At 43.0% G+C, this 21,518-nt stretch overlaps 1 protein-coding gene across 10 annotated transcripts in view; it reads left to right on the top strand.

The window, feature by feature from the left end:
- Eip63E (cyclin dependent kinase Eip63E) overlaps nt 1–21,518 on the top strand; it is a 1,395,216-nt gene that overhangs the window by 1,021,163 nt on the left and 352,535 nt on the right. For all 10 annotated transcript variants that reach the window (XM_076185578.1, XM_076185573.1, XM_076185581.1 and 7 more), the window contains one exon: nt 3,242–3,367. In XM_076185578.1, coding sequence (XP_076041693.1) covers nt 3,242–3,367 — 126 coding nt within the window. The remainder of the gene's footprint in view (nt 1–3,241; nt 3,368–21,518) is intronic.

The raw sequence follows: 21,518 nt of genomic DNA, 5'->3' as shown, positions 1-21,518 counted from the left end.
TTATCACCACCACCTCCACCACCACCACTACTAAGTCTATCACCAACACTACCACTAAGTTTATCAGTACCACCACCACCTCCAACACCACCACCACTAAGTCTATCACTACCACCACCACCACCACTAAATCTATCACTACCACCACCACCTCCACCATCACCTCCACCACCACCTCCACCACCACCTCCACCACCACCACCACCACCACCACCACCTCCACCACCACCTCCACCACCACCACCACCACCACTAAGTCTATCACTACCACCACCATCTCCACCACCACCTCCACCACCACCTCCACCACCACCACTAAGTCTATCACTACCACCACCACCTCCACCACTACCACCTCCACCACCTCCACTTCCACCACCACCACTTCTACCACCCACACCCACACACACCCTCCCGTGACTCTCGACTTTGATCCCAGTCAAAACTGTTCACCATTAAGGTATTAATTTAGATGCACCATCATAGGCTCGCACGTGATTTGACTCCCTGTCATTCATGAAGTATTTATTGCCGTAATTAGTCACAAATTGCTTTCATATTGTATTCCAACAACCTGAATAATTATGGTATTCAACTGAAATTGCAGGCCATTACTTAAATATTGAAAATTACTAAAAGTACCACCTCATATTTGCCGTATTTCAATAATGAATGTTTGTCAACTTGATGACCATGTGAACATTCCATGAATAATGTATGTATTTATGTATTTATGTGTTTATGTATTTATGTATGTATGTGTGTATATGTATGTATGTATATATATATATATATATATATATATATATATATATATATATATATATTTATATATATATATATATAGCGCGCGCGCACACACACATATATACACATACATATACACGCACACACACGCAAACACATTGGCACAGACGCACATCACACAGACACACACATACACACACACACACGAAAACACAAGCCCCAGTGTTATCTTGCATCTCATTCCATGATTATGGGACGCGTGTTAAGGAGGATGTTGGCGGTAATTATGACACTTGGGAATTTCCATCTCGTTAATCTTGAATGGATCTCGCATTCCTCGCGAGGCTTAATGTGAAAAGAATGACGCCGTCATTAAGGAAATAAAGAGGTTTTGGTCTCTAAACTGATTATGGAAAAATTGTCATTCTTTTTAGTGAGTTGCTATACAAATATAGATATGGTATAACTAACAGGTCTAGATATGTATTTGCCAGTGGTCACTTCTGACTTGTTTTAACCCTGTGGCCGCTATATAGCCATTAAAGAACGCACACTTACATATATACATACTGTACATGCATACATTGTTACATACACATACATACATAGATTTATGTATATATATATATATATATATATATATATATATATATATATATATTTGTATATACATATATATATATATATATATATATATATATATATATATATATATATATATATACATATGCTGATAAGAACACGGGTACATGTGTTCATTTATGCAAAGTAGACCACTTGGAAAAAGAAACTAACGAAGCTGAGAGCTTTCGTATATTACATCTTCAGTGCACTGATTTTTGCACTGAAGATGTAATATACGAAAGCACCCTGCTTCGTTAGTTTCTTTTTCCAAGTGGTCTACTTTGCATATATACATATGTATAATATATATATATTATTATAATTATATCAACCTTAATTATAAATCCCTTTTAGTGTTTTCTAAGGATAAAAAAATAAAATGGCTTATGTTTTAATACAAGCAAGAAAATTAACTGTCACCTTTGCCCTATGTATTAGAAGAAGTAGAAGTCACCGCTAGCAACCAGAATAGAACCCAAACCTGCCTCTTGCAAAATATGATTAAAACGAGCCCGTTTGTCATATTTTAGTAAAGAGAAAACATACATTAATTACTAAAGATGAAACATACAATTACAGATGTAGTTGAAATACAGATATGAATGAAATTGTTGAAGATGAATAGCCAATAGAATATTAATCAATAAGTGAATAAATAGAAATAACTACATAAATAAAAAATGTCTAGGTTATAGATACATAGACAAATAAATAAATCAATGAACATATAACTGAAACTGATCAATACATGTTTAATATTAAAGTAAACTTCTTTTTGATAGTTTAGGATCATCCACGATCTAATATAGAAACACTATATCTTCCCTCTGATGAAAGGTGACGTAATGATTTAACAGCTCGTCTGATTTCAAGGGAGTAATTAGTGAGCTCGTTAACACATTTTCCAACCCAGTGAAGGCAATTGCTCCAGATAAGAAGTGGTGGTCAAAAGTGACTTAATCTACAGGGGGAGTAAAAAGGAGTTTTTATGAGTTTCATAAATGTATCTGATATTAAGTAGAATAGATATATGAGAGAGTTTTGTTCTTTTAGTGTTATTTAGAATACTCTTAGAGATATCAGAAGACGAAAACACGAGCGAATTTGGTGGACGAAATTATAAGAAAGACATCGAAGTACAGCGACATAGCAGTTACGTATTTACAAAAAATGTACAAAGGATTACAAAGGCGGAGGATGCCGACAGGAGACCTTTTGGTCCATAACTAGGTCGGATGCGAAAAAATAATAATGACAAATTAATAGATAAAAATATAATAATATAAATGTAGAAGGTGGCTGTAGAGGTAAATTTGGAAATGGCGACGGAATCACAAAATGGCGGAAGAGCGGATAAGGTGTCCTTATTTCTGAAGAAGATCATATTACGTCATCCAGAAGGGAATTTGCAATTCATTTCTTCGGGTTCAAGTTAAAACGTAAAGTGGTTTCATGGTACCTTTGGCCAAGCAGGAACAACTGCCTCTCTACCTCTACACATCTCCTCCTCCTCTTCATCATTCTCCTCCTGCGCCTCCTACTCCTCCTCCTCCTCCTCCTCCTCCTCCTTCTCTTCCTCCTCGCGCCCCACCTCCTTGTCCTTATCCACATCCTCATACTCCCACCTCAATATCCACATCCGCATCTTCATCCCCCACCATCATATCCTCATCTGCATCCTCATCCTTATCTTCATCCTCCTCTTCCCTCATCTTCATTGTCTGTTGACATAATCTTAATTCCCCGTATATACACGTCTGCCACTCAATTGCCTGCGTTCAGACTCCCTGAGTCCCTGCCAATGCCCCTAATTGCCTCTCAGTCTGGTCCCCTACTATCTGCCCCTAATTTCCATTCCATTTGTCCACAGCTATATCGCGCAATGACGACGACGACGATCTTGATCCACGAATCGCCGCCATGAAGATCAACGGCTTCTCGGACGAGTATTTAGATCGCATCGAACCCAACGGAAACATCCCCGACAAGGACTGTGGTAAGTACCCCTTGTCTTGTCTTGTCTTGTCTTGTCTTGTCTTGTCTTGTTTCGTCTCTCCATTGTCTTAGTATCGGCGAGGATGTGTCTGTGTTGTATGTGGAGATGTAACTCATTGGGTTATGACGTCATGTCGCTTAGATACGCCCATTGTCGTCTTGTCTCGTCTTGTCTTTCCATTGTCTTAGTATCGACGAGATGTGTCTGTGGGTTCTGTCGTCATGTCGCTTAGATACGACCAATGTCGGTCTTGTTCAGACTCTTCTGCACAGTCGAAATTTTCACGTCATGGTTCTTGTCAACTTTGTAGGACAATAATAATTTTTGCTAAGTTTAGAATTTGGATACTGCCAATTATCCTTTACTGCCAACACGACCATATATGGAAACCCGGTAGTATATCATATACAGAGTCTTTTTATGGAAAAAACAAAAGTGGCCAAATGGGCTCCTCCCTACTTTATAAGGAATATGTTTCGAAGTTCAATTATTTTTTGACGAAGACAAATTGTTAGCCACGTCTATGAAGAACTTGTTTCATTTAAGTTTCCAACCATTATGTTCGTCATTTTTCAGAAATCTGATGAATTGTTCTCTTAAAGTTGGTAAATCAGTTGACATATTTTAGACCTGGGAAGCGGATGCTGTAGTCTGTTCACTATTAAAGTCATAGAACTATATTTTGATATCCTCGTTATCCCTTCAAGTTAGTTACTGTTTTCAGTGTCTTTGTACATGAAAAAGTATCTTATTAAATGCGTTTATGAATTCGATTACACCTTATATCTTTATCCTGTACACACGCGCACACACACACACACACACACACACACACACACACACACACACACACACACACACACACACACACACACACACACACACACACACACACACACACACACACACACACACACACACACACACACACACACACACACTAAAAAATGACAATGGAAAAACAAGAGGTCATGAAAAGAAACTCAAAAAGGATAACTATAGAAGAGATCGGAAAAAGAATAGCTTCCCACACAGAGTGCTGAATATCTGGAATAACTTAGATAAAGAAACAGTGTGTGCAAATACTATTCAAGATTTTAAGAAAAAAACTTGATGCTGAAAGATGCAAAGACGGGTCAACACGAGCATAGCGCCCTTCCCATGTAATACAACTAGGTAAATACAACTAGGTAAATACACACACACACACTCACACACACTTTAAGTCGGTTACCTCAGATTTTGTGAAGTCTGTGAAATGTCTGATACTAGGAGAGCGTTTTCTTTAAGCGCCGGTCTACATTCTTACTCTTCTTGGTCTCAAGAGTGAGTTTAATTCTTTTTCTCTTTTGCTGACTCGAAACACACCCAGGGGAATATTTAGTGTCATCCACGGAGGATTTACGACCTCTCAGGAAGAACTTCTTCATGAAGGGTCTTCAGAGGCGTCTCCGTGGCCCAGGCTGACACATAAGGGAGGCTGGAGGGAACTCTCTTCGTCTCCCCCTCCCACCCCCCTCCCATCCCCTCCCGCACCTCCATCCGGTCCATGATTTAAGTAGTGTTCTCTCACCCATACGCTCGCTTATACACATTCACGTGCACATACACACGTGCATGCGCGCGCACCCACACCCACACACATACATACATACATACATACATACATACATACATACACGTGCGCACGCACACACGCACACACACACACACACACACACACATACATACACCTGCGCACGGACACACACACACACATACATACATACATACATACACACGCACACACACATATACATACATACATACATACATATATACGTGCGCGCACACACACATATATTCATACACTTCATACATACGCACGCACATACATACACACGCATACACACACACACACACACACACACACACACACACACACACAGAGAGAGAGAGAGAGAGTAAGAAAGAGAGAGAATTAAACTTGGGTCTCGAAAAGGTCTCGTTCCATCAAGACCCAAAAGTCCCCACGTGTGTACTCCTACACCGGCCTCGAGTCAAATGCTCCTCGAGTCTCCTTCCCATGGCCCGACTAAAATCGTTTGTTTTTATCCAGAACGAAGCCTGTGAAGAGTATCACACTGGGTTAAATTGGCCGAGTTGTACGAAAACGGAAGAACCTTTGTCTACAGTCAAGTAACGTTGCATTTGAGAGCAGAAGCCTTCTTGGACGAGTCGAGTGGGGGGATTCTTTGTGCGCACAAAGAACTTGAGACTCTTCGGATGTGTCCCCAGATGGCACGGAGGACGGGAGGGTCTTTGGCTCCCGGTGACCACTCCTGAAGGTAGTTCCCTTGTGTCTCCTCTCTCTCTCCCTCTCTCTCTCTCTCTCTCTCTCTCTCTCTCTCTCTCTCTCTCTCTCTCTCTCTCTCTCTCTCTCTCTCTCTCTCACTCTCTCTCTCTCTCTCTCTCTCTCTCTCTCTCTCTCTCTCTCTCTCTCTCTCTCTCTCTCTCTCTCTCTCCTCTCTCTCTCTCCCTCTCTCTCTCTCCCTCTCCTCTCTCTCTCTCTCTCTCTCTTCCCGTTGTGTTTTCTTTTTGTTGCAGTTAAGCCTCTCCATTCTGTTTCTCTCTCTCTCTCTCTCTCTCTCTCTCTCTCTCTCTCTCTCTCTCTCTCTCTCTCTCTCTCTCTCTCTCTCTCTCTCTCTCTCTCTCTCCCTCTCTCTCCCTCTCTCTCTCTCTCTCTCTCTCTCTCTTTCCGTTTTCTTCCCGTTGTGTTTTCTTTTTGTTGCAGTCAAGCTTCTCCATTCTGTTTCTCTCTCTCTCTCTCTCTCTCTCTCTCTCTCTCTTTCTCTGTCTATCTTTCTCTCTTTCTTTCCGTTTTCTTCCCGTTGTGTTTTCTTTTTGTCGCAGTTAAGCCTCTCCATTCTCTCTCTATCTCTCTCTCTCTCTCTCTCTCTCTCTCTCTCTCTCTCTCTCTTTCTCTCCATCTTTGTGTCGTTTCGCCGCCTTACGTTCTGTCCAACAATGGTCCTCCATCCCTTTCTTGACTTTTTCTTGCGTTTTCCCTTTTGCCTTCTCCTTCTTCTTTATCTTCCTTCTGCTGCATTTGTCTCCATTTAAGTTACTCTACCTCCCTTCTTCTCGCAAGAAGGAAGCGAAGTGGTCTCTTCCATCTGGCGATAGGCCTTATCTTTTCCAGGAGTTTCTTAAACTGATTTTTAAACTTGCTTTATGTTATAGTCTTCGGTCTTCTCCTTTTCCTCATTCGGAATATTTGGTTTTCTTTGCCATTGTACATGCATATCTATTTTATCACCTTTTCTGTCGTTCCTTCGTTTTTCTCGAAAAAAAAAATCGCGAGTTTCTGTAGGCCGTTCTTAGATTTCCAGTCTCTCATTGAATACAAATAATCTAGGTTTGTTCCGAACTCGCTGCAACTGTCTGCCACTAGCTCGGGTTGTCCGAAGAGAGAGGAAACGCGATGGTTTTGGCTTTGGCTAAGCTTCTCCGAAAATCTCCAGAAAGACTTCTTTCTTTACTTTTCTTTTCAATGTCTTCCGTCTTTGCTTGAGATCACATTTCTTTCAATTTCTTCTTGGATCGTTCCTTCTTTCTTTCCCCTCCAGTATCCTCTTCTCTTCGGCTTTTTCCAAAAACGTTCTTTATTCTTCCTCAGATTTTGCTTTATTGTGTCTTGTTCCAGCAGTCACTTCCTGAACACCATAATTTGGGCTGTCACCTTTATTGTAACTTTGTTGTTTTGCTTGGTGACTGGACTAACAGGATCTAAGTCAAGGTAAGAACCCCCCTATGGACCTGATTCACGCAGAATTATTTTATTGTTGGAAAATAGTCTTTACTCAAGGAAGACTGCTCGTCACATTTAGATTCTACTATATCTTCTTAGTGGTACTCACAATGAATTGGTCCTGTGATTTCACGTTTGAATGCCTTGTTATCCGCAAGGATAGAAACGCTGATCATTGACGACAAAATACAAAAACACATACATACATACATACATATATACACACATATATACATACATACATATACCAACGGGTTTTTCCCCCTTGTAAGGGAGGTAGCCAAAAACAAAGGCATAAAATCCACTCCCACTCATTCCATCCTCACATACTCCACTCCCAAACATAGTAAACCCTAAAAAACATAATAACCTTAAATTCCCAAAGTTAAGGTTAATTGAACTAACTCTCTACCTGGAGGTAATCCTTGTAAAATTTTGCTAACTCCAAACTATTTCATTCAGTTGTGGGATAGACTCTGGAATTGTTTATTCATGCGGTCATCTATTGATTTGTTTATTTATTTATTTATCTATGTTTTTTATGCTATCGTTTTACTTCTTCAGTTCCCTCCCATATTTGATATGATTTTCCTTTCATTCTCCATTTCCCTGTACCCCTCCCCTCCCCCTTCCTCTCTTTTTCCTCTCTCCCATCCTCCTCTCTCTTTTCCTCCTCTCCCCTTCCCCTTTCAACTCACCCCTTTCCCTTCCCTCATAATCTCTTTCTCCTTCTCCCCCATTCGCCTCGTCAGTCTCCCTACGTCCATTTCCTTCTGCCATTGAGCCCCCTCCCCCCTACATGACGTCCCCCCCCCCTACATTCCGCCCCCCCCCCCGACTCCCGCCACCTTACTTTCTTTTATTTCCACGGGTCACCCCCCCTCTTCGCCGTACTATTGCCTCAACTTCCTGATCCCCCCCACCTTCTCCCACTCATCTTCCCTCACCCCCTCTACTCCCTCAATCCCCCCCACCCTGTCCTCCCTTCACCCTTTCCTTATTCACTTTAAACCCACCATCGGAGAAATAATATCAGAAGTACAGGAGATCCGTATATTTCGACTACTATCTGTTGTCCTCTTCTGCTGAATGAAAAGGACTCCAGATAGTAGTCGAAATATACGGACTCCTGTACTTCTGATATTATTTCTCCGATAGTGGGTTTAAAGTGTACGTTTACAAATGTGTTTTAACATTACCGTTTCCCACTGACTTTCCTTCCTCTCCCTCTTCTCTCTTTCCCAGCAACCCGCGTCCCGGCCAACGTCCTCCTTAATGTCCCGTTTTCTGCGTTCCTTGCGTCTCGCATAGTCACTTAGATTTCCCCTCCATCCCCCTCCCGAGCCAATTACCTGTCATCCTTCATCTCTTTCCTTCTCTTCTTCCTCTTTTTTTTTTCATTGTTGGTTCCACCTTTCCTACGCCGCTTCTCAACTCTCGTTTGGATTACTTTCTTCATTTGTGTTTAGCTTTTAAATCTTTCCTTGAAGCCCATTTTGTCGAATATATCCCTTAATTCCCTTGCAATACTGAATTAAGTTTCTTTTCAATTTTCCTTTTGTTCTACTCCTACTACCATTGTCATCTTTCAATTTCTTACCTATCAGTTCAATTTCTATCTCCTCCCCCTATTCCTCCTCCTGCACCTCCTCCTCTTCTTTCGTCCTGTCATCCTCTTCTTCCTCCTACTCAGCCTCTGTGCCTGCTCCTACTCTTCCTCCTCCTACTCCTCCTTCTTCTCCTGTGTCCCCTTCTCCTACTCCTCCTCCTACCCCACCGCTTCCTCCTCCACCTCCTCCTCCTCCTCCTCCTCCTCCTCCTCCTCCCCCCCTTTCACCTCCTCCTCCTCTTGTTCCTCCTCCTCCTCTTGTTCCTCCTCCTCCTCCTCCTCCTCCTGCTCCTGTTCCTCCTCCTCCCCTTTCACCTCCTCCTCCTCCTGTTCCTCCTCCTCCTACCCCACCGCTTCATCCTCCTACTCCTCCTCCTCCTGCTCTTCCTACTCCTGTTCCTCCTCCTCCTCCTCCTCCTCTTTCACCTCCTCCTCTTCGTCCTGCTACTGCCCCTCCTCCTCCTCTTAGCCTCCGCTTTCCCGACCTCTTCTGTACTCTTGTCTGTAAACGTCCACGTAGCCTCTCTCTCGTCCCTTTCCCCGGCTGCAATATGCCAAGCTTCTTCTCCCAGAGTCGCAATCAGGCGGAGTAGTGCACCAGTGACGGGGGGGTTGGGGGGGAGATGAGGGGGTGGGAGCTTGGGGGGTCTTGGGGGGGAGAGATAGTAAATGGGCGTTCATCGCCCCACATTTTCCGTGAGCAGCATCGAAGACCAGGATGTCCTCGATGCTAAGCAGAGGTTCGCATTACCAGAGTACGCCTGACGAATATGTACGTTTGGAGTTTCTTGGACTGATGTAACGGTGATGGGTTTGACCCCAGGAGGCGCTTTGCTGCAAGTGGGAGTCACTCGTGGTCCATAAGGGGGACTGAAATCGGTTCTGTATTGGAATCTCTAGATGACATACAGGACTGTGTTACCCTGTCTCATGATGTCTTCAGTCCAACAAACCTCATCAGAAGTCTCAAGACGTTTAGCTGTCTCTTGTTGGCTCGTGGGTGGGCGCCTCGAGGTACGCGTTCTTCGGGGGGGCAGGAGGTCGAGGGGGAGTCTGCGCTTCTGAAGGAAATCGTGAACGAAAAGCGAAACAGTTGTTGCAGGAATACGTGCCCCGCGCGCAATGGTGCTGCTCCGTGGGGTCATTATGTATTCAGTGTTCTGTGGCGAGTGTGTGTGCACCATCATGGGATTCACGCGCGACGAGGAGAAAATATTGTCCTGCGCTTAAATTTGCTTAAATGTTTTGCGTTGTGTCTTTTCCTTTTCCTTTGGTTTGCCATGAGGAAGTATGAATGCCAACAGAAGATTTCCTGGTCCATGGAGGGGCAGGTTGCAAAGTAACTCATAAATTAGAAAATTAAAAAACTCAATAATGAGATAACTAGTGAGATAAGAATATAGAGAATGTACAACTAAATAGATAAAAGAGTAAAGAAAGAGATACATTGATGTTGTGCGAATATGTATTAAATGAGATTGTCAATACAAGTATATATAAATGTATTAGACGACAATGCTTACATGTTTACGTCACTGAATCTTCAAACTTTGTACTGTTTTACAACTATTAGTTTGTACAAAAAATGTATTTCCTTTGTTAACTACGCGGTTGACGGAATTTATTCTACCTTAGCCTCCATTCATCACGGCACTTTGCTGCTGAAATCGGAAGCATGCGGGACATGCGGTTTGAGTCCCGCACTTCTCTCGGATTCGCAGCACTGCTTGTTACCTGCACAAAAGGGCCAAGAACATCATACGAAGGTAACGGCTTCGGCCGCAGTTACGTTTTGATTCTCTCTCTCTCTCTCTCTCTCTCTCTCTCTCTCTCTCTCTCTCTCTCTCTCTCTCTCTCTCTCTCTCTCTCTCTCTCTCTCCATTGTACTTCACAACGAGTGTGTGTGTGTGTGGTGTGTATGCGTGTGTTTGTGTGTGTGTGTTTTTGCATGGGTGTGTGCATATGTGTGTGTGTGCGTGCGCACACGCGTGTGTTTGTGTATGTGTGTTTGTGTGTGTGTTTGTATGTGTGTGTGTGTTTATGTGTGTGTTTGTGTGTGTGTGTGTGTGTGTGTGTGTGTGTGTGTGTGTGTGTACGTACGTTTGTACGTGTTCCTGAAGGAGAAACACCGAGAGTAGAAAGAAGACCTCAAGTCGTCCCTTCCCAGAAGCTCCTTCCTCCTCCTCCTCCTCCTCCTCCTCCATCCCCGCAGCCGCATCCCTCCCGAAGGTGGCGGCGCCGCCGCCGCCGTTTCGTGTGAAGGATTACGGCAGTTTTGCGGCTTGAATGGCAGGCTTTGGTGCCGGGGATTGGCCGTATTACGATTGTGCCGCGGGACTCAAAGGCGGCGAGATCCCGCGCGGGATTATGGGAAGAAGGCGTTTGTGAAATTCTATGGCGTATAGGAGATCCTTCTGTGTTGATTGCCAGGGGAGGAAAATGGCCGACGGGAGTGAGACCTGAGGGAGTTGGATGAAGATCTCTGTGGAGGAGGGAGTCCGGGAGTGTAGACAGGGTGTTGGAGAGTACATGAAAAGATTTTTATACCAAACATGTGGAAGTACGGGGAGGAGTGTTTGGGTAAGGGGGTGAATTACCGGAGGATTGTTGTTGGAGTGTCCCTTGTGTTTACGGAACTAGAAGGAAGACGTTTAGCCCTTAAACAGTGGAGTCTCTTGGAGAGGCGTCTTTTAATCTTTCCTTATTTATGAAGAATTGTCTCTCTCCACGGGTTCGGGAAAAGGGGAGACACATGGAGGAAAGGAGAAGAAAATGGAGACATTCCAGATTCCAGACTATGGTGTACTGGAAAGCTATAGCCACAGCCAGCCGCCAGACGATTCTTTCCAGTTGTGTTTGGTCTTAGCCTGAACGGGATCTCTGCCCACATGAATAAAGTCCTCCGGATCTTGTCAAAGTAGTCGGGGTGTAAAGGTACGTTTCGCGATTGTCGCTCAACGATGATCGTTCGTGGCACTATGATGATCGTCAAACGATTGTCTAGAACACTTTTTTTTTTTTTTTTTTTAACGGGGATGTTCTGCTTCCAGCTGCCAAGTATGATATTTTAACCGAACCTACCAAATATGATTCCAGGTATAATGCGCTTCGCCGACCATTTGGCTGCGGTAGGTTAATAACTGCACCGGGCAAAGCATATCTTAACGATTCACTCTTCTCCCGGGTTCTTTTGGGAGGGAAGGCCCCCAGTTGGCTTCCAGAGTCTTGAAGGAACCTACGGAGGGCGCTGCGACCAGGGACTCAAGGTAAGGCAGAACGAGAAGAGGAACGAGAAGAGATCGAACTTGGTCATAGAAACCGTGGGGAGATGGAGACTGCCTCAGAGGCTGGAGTACCTGGAAACTGGCTCAGAAGATTAGGAGGATGAAGGCGAATTCTTCGAAGAATAGAGATATGTAGGTCGTAAAATGCTTGTGAAAGAGAGAGAGAGAGAGAGAGAGAGAGAGAGAGAGAGAGAGAGAGAGAGAGAGAGAGAGAGAGGGAGGGAGGGGAGAGTTAGTTAAGGAATAGTTCGGGAGTGGCGCCTTCGACACGAGGTCTGCAAGTCGACCAAGAATTCTTGTGGAAACGGAGGGGAATTTGATAATGTGCATAGGGAGGGATGGGAAGAATTTCTATGAAAAGGAGAGATGCTCTGTATAAGAATGGCCTAGCGAGGAAATTGCTAGCGAAGTGGGAGGTATTGTTGAGAGAGGTTTTTTGGAAAACGTAAAACGAGGGCGAGAGGGACGGGATGTAGTTGTTTTCAGGGAAGTCCGCTCCGGAGGGAAGAATGGAGTCTGGGAGAAATAACTCCGGGAAGTAACTGTTTAGGTGAAGTGGACTTGTAAAAGGTGTAGGAGAGTGTAAGACAGAAGATATATATATATTTATATATATGTATATAATATATATATATATATGTATATATATATATATATATATATATATATAATATATATATATATATATATATATTTTTTTTTTTTTTTTTTTAGGACGGGGACGGAAAACAAGCTTTATAAGCCTTCGTCTGCCATATCCTCTACTCGTTCGTTAAACAATAGCTGTACAATACATACTGCACCCGTTTCAACAATTGAAGTTTTACAAATTGCGAATTTGTAATAGCGTACCTAACGTTTGAGTTTGAGTGTGTATGTTAGTGCGTGTGCGTGTGTGTGTGTGTGCGTGTGTGTGTATGTGTGTTTGTGTGTGTGTGTGTGTATGTGTGTGTGCGTGCGTGTGTGTTTTGTGTGTGTATGTGTGTGTGTGTGTGTGTGTGTGTGTGTGTGTGTGTGTGTGTGTGTGTGTGTGTGTGTGTGTGTGTGATTCACCATGGTCTTAGGTCACGTGTTGGAATCGTGATCGACAGTTATTAACCTCCCGGATGAGAGCTCAGAGCTCGTATGACCGATCTATGGGTAATACTGTGACCTTACACGCACACGTACACCCAACTCCCCGCCCACGAGAGTTGAAGTACACCCCGCAGCAAAGCTGTGCTGAAATTATTTCAGCCCTGGGCGGGAGTCGAACCCGAACCGCCGTAGTGGCAGGCGAGAACTCTAACCACAGCGCCACGAGGTGTGTGTGTGTGTGTGTGTGTGTGTGTGTGTGTGTGTGTGTGTGTGTGTGTGTGTGCGTGTGTGTGTGTGTTTCCCACATGCTTCTGTGTACTTTGTGTTCCCTCTGTTAAATACAGAAGAAAATATAAGACTTGTCTTAGTATAAGGAAGGGAAAAATTCTCTCAAGAAGGAGTTCTGTAACTAAAACGAGAAACTGGTTGTATGCAAGTGAGACGTGGACTTAATGCAAGGAGCTGCGAGCGTATAAAAGGAAGGATTATATCCACAATAAAAAGAAACGATTGGAAAGGAGCCTATGTCAGAGGATGACTGGCAGGAGGGATCGAAATGGAGACTACATACTTGTCATGTGAGATAGATACTGAAATAGATGAATTGAGATACAAGGGAGTACTAATGCAAAGATCATGATAATGAAGAGAGTGAAAAAAATCAAAGTTGCTACTGTATAATACAGCGCAGGTTTATTGGTCGTTGTATTTCTTAAGGAGACATTTTTGGAAACAATGAAGTTAATTAGACTGGCTCGTGAATAATAATAATAATAAAAAAAAAACGGAAAATAAACTTTCTTGGTGCCAAAATTTCGTTGCCAAAGTTGTTAGGATTGTGTGAGATTCACCATGGTCATGGATCACGTGTTGTACTAGTGTTCGACAGCTATCTCCTTCCCGGAAGAGAGCTCAGAGCTCATACATGACCGATCTATGGGTAATGCTGTGACCTTACACACACACACACACACCCAACTCCCTGCCCTCGTGAGTTAGAGTAACGACCCGCAGCGCAGCGATACTGAAATTAGTTCACCCCCGGGCGGGATTCGAACCCGGACCGCCGTAGTGGTAGGCGGGAACTCTACCACTACGCCACGAGTCGTGTGTGTGCTATACGCAGATTGCATCTGAGCCACCTGTCTTGTTATTGAGGTACAGTGACTCCCAAAAGTCATGTCGGACTCCAGTAGATAGTGTCTTTGTTTGAATTTTGTAAAGTAGAATAACAAACGTTGTTTGTTTTAACTTTGTTTCTTTTTTCTACTGTTGTTAAGTAGTTGGTTTGCAACTCTCACTCTTTCTCTCTCTCTCTCTCTCTCTCTCTCTCTCTCTCTCTCTTTTCTCTCTCTCTCTCTCTCTCTCTCACACACACACACACACACACACACACACACACACACACACACACACACACACACACACACACACACACACACACACACACACACACACACACACACACACACACACACACACATACCAAACAGATGAAATAAAGGTCAAATTAGTATAAGGAAGGGAAAAATTCCTTAGTATAAGGAAGGGAAAAATTCTCTCAAGAAGGAGTTCTGTAACTAAAACGAGAAACTGGTTGTATGCAAGTGAGACGTGGACTTAATGCAAGGAGCTGCGAGCGTATAAAAGGAAGGAATATATCCATAATAAAAAGAAACGATTGGAAAGGAGCCTATGTCAGAGGATGACTGGCAGTAGGGATCGAAATGGAGACTACATACTTGTCATGTGAGATAGATACTGAAATAGATGAATTGAGATACAAGGGAGTACTAATGCAAAGATCATGATAATGAAGAGAGTGAAAAAAAATAAAAGTTGCTACTGTATAATACAGCGCAGGTTTATTGGTCGTTGTATTCCTTAAGGAGACATATTTGGAAACAATGAAGTTAATTAGACTGGCTCGTGAATAAAAAAAAAAAAAACGGAAAATAAACTTTCTTGGTGCCAAAATTTCGTTGCCAAAGTTGTTAGGATTGTGTGAGATTCACCATGGTCATGGATCACGTGTTGTACTAGTGTTCGACAGCTATCTCCCTCCCGGAAGAGAGCTCAGAGCTCATACATGACCGATCTATGGGTAATGCTGTGACCTTACACACACACACACACACACACCCAACTCCCTGCCCTCGTGAGTTGGAGTAACGACCCGCAGCGCAGCGATACTGAAATTAGTTCACCCCCGGGCGGGATTCGAACCCGGACCGCCGTAGTGGTAGGCGGGAACTCTACCACTACGCCACGAGTCGTGTGTGTGTGTGTGTGTGTGTGCTATACGCAGATTGCATCTGAGCCACCTGTCTTGTTATTGAGGTACAGTGACTCCCAAAAGTCATGTCGGACTCCAGTAGATAGTGTCTTTGTTTGAAATTTGTAAAGTAGAATAACAAACGTTGTTTGTTTTAACTTTGTTTCTTTTTTCTACTGTTGTTAAGTAGTTGGTTTGCAACTCTCACTCTTTCTCTCTCTCTCTCTCTCTCTCTCTCTCTCTCTCTCTCTTTCTCTCTCTCTCTCTCTCTCTCTCTCACACACACACACACACACACACACACACACACACACACACACACACACACACACACACACACACACACACACACACACACACACACACACACACACACACATACCAAACAGATGGAATTAAGGTAAAATTATTCTCTTGTAATTTTTTCCTCGTAATTTTTTCATCATAATTTTTTCCTCATAAAAACTTCACTAATTTTTTTACCCCTCCCTTACCGTGTGGCACTTTTCCTGTCGCCAGGATATTCTATTCATCTCCGTGAGACATCGGTAGTGAAAGACTTGTAGATATTCTAGTCTCGCCAAATGTTGTGATTTTGAAAATCTGGAAGACGACTTCATTTACATTAATTCTAGACTTCCCTAAGACTACAATTCAATAATGTGTCTAATATTCATATAACTTTAACTTCTCTTAGATCGTTCAGCTTCTCAATATGTGACGCAAGGGTTAGTTGACGTTTAGAGATTCGAAAAATGAAAGATTTGTTTACCGAAGTCGTTTCTACTCAAACGAACTCGCCGAGTTGCGTATGTGTCACAGGGACTTCTAACCACAGCAATGTCGAGTGGGACTTTGTCCGTGAACCGGGCTGACCAGGACTTTTTGTCCGTTTTCATGACGCAGACTCCGACAACGAAGACGTTTTATCCTTCTCCGAACACTCCTTTACGCATATCGTAATATTTTAACTTTATTTGCAGTTATCGCGCTGTTATTTGTTTTGTTATCATTTGTCTGTTTGTTTATTATTTGCTTGATTCTCATTTATTACTAGTTATATGTCAATTTATTATTGTCTACTGTTTACCTGTTTGTTTATTATTTAACTATACCTACGCATTTATTTATTTTATTTATCATTATTTATATTATTATATCATTTATTTATTTATCTATCTTTTTTTTTTCGCATCCGACCTAGGTATAGGCCAAAAGGTCTCCTGTCGGCATGCTCCGCCTTTGTAATCCTTTGTAATTTCCGTGGAACCCGTTGATAGAGACGGGAGTTGGGTTAGGTCTCTTTCCTAAACTCCGTAATGAAAATCGCAGTATACCATGTTATTCAAAGTGTTAGCTAACTGGTATACAGGGTAATAACGTGGTTGATGAATACGTCTAATTCCTCTTGAGTTGAAGCAAAGGGTAGATGAAAGCCCTGTGTGATCAGTTGATTGCTCCTTTGATGGCAAGATATTACGTTTGTCGGGGAATAGTAGTTGCAGCTCGCGGCACGTCCAAAACAGGAATTTGACTTTGAATGTGCGAATGTGTTTTTGGGGATCTCCTTTGCCAGGGGTGGCGTTCGGTTGAATAAAATCGCCTGGCCATCCCGAATGTATAACAAATGAAGAACAATGAAAGTGTTACCACTACATAGAGATATTAGCGAATGTGCATTCTATGAAGAAGTAAGTTGGTAAATGTATGTTATTAAATACGTGAAAATGAGTATGTAAACTAATAGATATGTAGATTCTTGATAAAGAAGAGAATGAAAATGCATTTGAATTAATGAATGATATTGAACTTTTACACACACGTGCACACACACACACACACACACACACACACACACACACACACACACACACACACACACACACACAGACATATATATATATATATATATATAAATATATATATATATATATATATATGTGTGTGTATATGTGTGTGTGTATGTGTGTGTGTGTGTGTGTGTGTGTGTGTGTGTGTGTGTGTGTGTGTGTGTGTGTGTGTGTGTGTGTGTGTGTGTGTGTGTGTGTGTGTGTGTGTGTGTGTGTGTGTGGAGAGAGAAGGGGAGGAAGGAAGGTAGGAAGGAAAGAGGGAGAGAAGGAAGGATGCTTTGAGAGGGCATGTTTTCCTCGTAAATTATCATTTTTCATTTTTCCTTCCTTTACCCGGGAACCACCTTCGACTCTCCCACTGCTTCATTAATCACAACATATGGAATCAATACGCGGTTCCTCTCCGCCGCGCCATGAAAACACTCGACCCTCAACAGCCGCCGTGGAAGACGGCGTTGCATCGGCAGCGTTGGGGCTTCCTGAACGCTTTTGGTATAACGACAGCGAGCACTTGTTACTTCCAGAACGCGTTTGGTATAACTACAGCGACCTCTTGTTACTTCCAGAACGCTTTTGGTATAACGACGGCGAGTTCTTGTTACTTCCAGAACGCTTTTGGTATAACGACGGCGAGTTCTTGTTACTTCCAGAACGCTTTTGGTATAACGACGGCGAGTTCTTGTTACTTCCAGAACGCATTTGGTATAACGACGGCGAGTTCTTGTTCTTCCAGAACGCTTTTGGTATAACGACAGCGAGCTCTTGTTACTTCCAGGACGCTTTTGGTATAACGACAGCGACCTCTTGTTACTTCCAGAACGCTTTTGGTATAACGACAGCGAGATCTTGTTACTTCCAGGACGCTTCTGGTATATGGATAGTGGACTTTGTGCTTCAAGAGCGTCTTTATCACGGCAGGGAGCTTCCGTGCTTGCAAAACACTTCTGGGACAAGAACGAGGTCCGGTTGCTTGAAGAATGCTTTTGGTATGCCGATAACGATAACGAGCTCTTGTTGTTTTATTGAAGCTTTTGTGACGAGAGTTAGTTCTAAAAAAGTAACGAGGTCTCGTTATTTTTAGAAATCTTCTGGTATAACAATAACAAGTTCCCGGTACTTTAAGAACGCTTCTAGAGAACTTCTTGGACAATAACGAGTTCTCGGCGTTTCCAAAACGGCTCTTGTGTCGATGGTTATCTCGTAATGCTCCTAGAGCATCTATGTGGTGAACTTCTGCCGCTTCTACGGTACAACGCTTATGTTACAATACCAAGCTCTCTGTGCTTCCAGATTTTTTTTTTTTTTTTTGTGAGAATAACAAGACCCCGTGTTTCCAGAACCTCTGTTACCTTATTGGCGCTGGACTCTTCGGTGAGAATAGGGAGTTATTTTCACTTTAGCATCACCCCCTCTCTCTCTTCTTCCCTCAAGGCCTTTCGACCCTTCGCTTGTGTACACAAATACGATTCCCTTTTTTTACAGTAATTTGGTTTTTATTTCCAGGTTACATTGAAAACAACACAAAGGGGATTCGAATAATGAACGACTCGCTTACTTTGCCTAAGTATTCCATTTTGTAATTTCTATCTATTCATTGTTACATATTTATTTATTTGTATATTTATTCATTTGTTTATTTTATTCATTTCTTATGTTTTTATTCACCTTTGTATTTTCTTTTATTAACCAGAAATCTAAGAAATTATTTCATCATTTTCTATCTATTCATTTATTTTTATATATTTCATTTGCTTATTCATTTATTATCTCTTTATCATATATATATGTATATATATATATGTATATGTATATATATATATATATATACATATATGTTTGCGTATTTATCTAATTATTTGTTTATATGTTTATGTATTTATTTATTTATCTATTCAATTATTCTTTAATTTATTACTTGTTTGATGTTTGTCTATTTATCTAATTTCTTACATTTTTTTCATATTTGTACTTCCCTTTTGTTATCCAGGATCTAGTCTTTTGTTTACATCCATTGTACATCTCCGCAGCTTTCGTCGACCTCCGCGTTCTCCTTCGTCCTGATAATGGAAAACGTATAAAACAGGAGGAACCTAGCCAAGAGTAGCGTTTTCCTAACTTTCGGGAATCGTTATGACCCTACTTCCCGTTGCTGACCTCTTTACGACCCCCAACGAATTTGATTCCTAAGTTTTTATTGTGTAAGTGGTGGAGGTGGTGGTGGTGGTGGTGGGGGGGAGGTAAATGGACCAAGTTGTCATAAAGGCTTTGTTTGGTCGTTTTTAATTGGTTGTTTGGGTATTGGCATGTTCGTGTATTTTTGGTTCCAAATGATCACCGGGGAAGGGGGATTTGTTGAATGAACAGAGACCTTTTCATCGAGAGGACTCGTCAGTCCAGAAATCGAACACCCCGAACGCCCTCCTCCTCCTCCTCCTCTTCCTCCTCTTCCTCCTCCTCCTCCTCCTCCTCCTCCTCTTCCTCCTCCTCTTTCTCCTCCTCTTTCTCCTCCTCCTCCTCTTCTTTTTTTTCTTCTCCTGTTTCTCCTCTTCCTCCTCCTCTTCCACCTCCTTGTCCTTCTCCTCCTCCTTCTCATCCTCCTCCTCTTCCTCTTTTTTCTCTTCCTCCTCCTCTTCCACCTCCTTGTCCTTCTCCTCCTCATCCTTCTCATCCTTCTCATCCTCTTCTTCTTTCTCCTGTTCCTAATCCTCCTCTTCATCATCCTTTTCCTCGTTTTCTTAATCTTCCTCTTCTACCTCTTCCCCTTCCTTCCTCCTCCTTTTTCTTCTCCTCCTCATTTTTCTTCCTCCTCTTCTTCTTTCCCTCCCTTCTCTTTCTCCATCCATTCTTCTTCCTCTTCCTTCCCGTCCTGCTCCTCCTCCCGTTCTTCTACTTCCTGTTTTTCCTCCTCTTCCTCCTCCATTTCTTCTTCCTCTTCCTTCCTCCTCCTTTTTCTTCTCCTCCTCTTTTTTCTTCCTCCTCTTCTTCTTTCCCTCCCTTCTCTTTCTCCATCCCCTCTTCTTTCTCTTCCTTCCCGTCCTGCTCCTCCTCCCGTTCTTCTACTTCCTGTTTTTCCTCCTTTTCTTCTTCCTCTTCCTTGCCTTCCTTGTCCTCCTGTTTTTCCGTTTCCTGCTTCTCCTCCTCTTCCTCCTCTTTCTCCTCGTCTTCTATTTCCTTTTGTTCATTTTCTTCTTATTTCTTGTACTCCTCCTCCTCCTCCTCCTCTTCCTCCTCCAACTTCACGTTGAGGATATTCCCCCGCCATCTATTTTTCCTTTGTTCGTCAATCTTACCTTCTGGATTCTATCGGTCACTACTCAAACCTTTGTCACGGACTTCGTTTACAGATCCTTTGTACGGGAGTCCTTTCATCCGGCCTTAGTCGCGACCACATCCTCCACAAAGACCCTCCTTATCCGTCCGCCCCTCCCACGTTTACCTCCTCCTCCTCCTCTTTTCTGATCCAAATGTTCCGAACATGTCTCAACATCTTCAGCACATTAACATATTTTACAGACTTTATTTCCTACGACGATTTTATTCGGTTGAAGGGCGGACCCAGGATGGAACAAAGCCTCAACTGATCGAGACCACCGTTTGGTTAACTATCATGTGAATAAAACCGTCTGGTGACAACCTGACTTTTTTTTTTTTTTTTTGGTCCTGCAGGTCTTATCAGTTGTATGACACCATTACTGAGTGTAAGGAGGTCGCACAGCGCCATCGAACCCAGAGACTTGGAGGACGATAACGTGTACAATTTCTGTCGAACTTATCTCTCTCTCTCTCTCTCTCTCTCTCTCTCTCTCTCTCTCTCTCTCTCTCTCTCTCTCTCTCTCTCTCTCTCTCTTTCTTTCTGTGTGTGTGTGTGTGTGTGTGTGTGTGTGGTGTCTGTCTCTCTCTTATCGCCTATCCCTATAGTTCCCTTTCCTACCCAGTTCTTGATCCCCATTTTAACATATTCATTTCGTTTCCACTACTTTCTCTCCACCCTCCTCCTCCGTCTCCTCCCATTCTCCCTCCCTCTCCCTCCCCCTCCTCCTCTCCTACCCCCTCCTCCTCTCCCTCCCCCCGTCCTCGTCCCTCCTCAGCTCCCCCCCCGGTCGCCTCCCGGAGCGTCAGTATATCATATCTTTCTTTTCTTCCTCCCTCCTCCTTGCCCTCCGCCTCGGCTCCGCACTTCGTCATGGGCTGCCGTGGATTCTTCTGCTACAAGTTGGGCCAAAGTCGTTAAACGCCCAAAAAGCTCCCGAAGATTGTCTTAATTTA

Source organism: Oratosquilla oratoria, chromosome 5 (genome assembly GCF_046742065.1).
Source record: "Oratosquilla oratoria isolate Oo_2021 chromosome 5, ASM4674206v1, whole genome shotgun sequence".
NCBI lineage: Eukaryota > Metazoa > Arthropoda > Malacostraca > Stomatopoda > Squillidae > Oratosquilla > Oratosquilla oratoria.
This window is presented reverse-complemented; position numbering and strand designations above follow the sequence as displayed.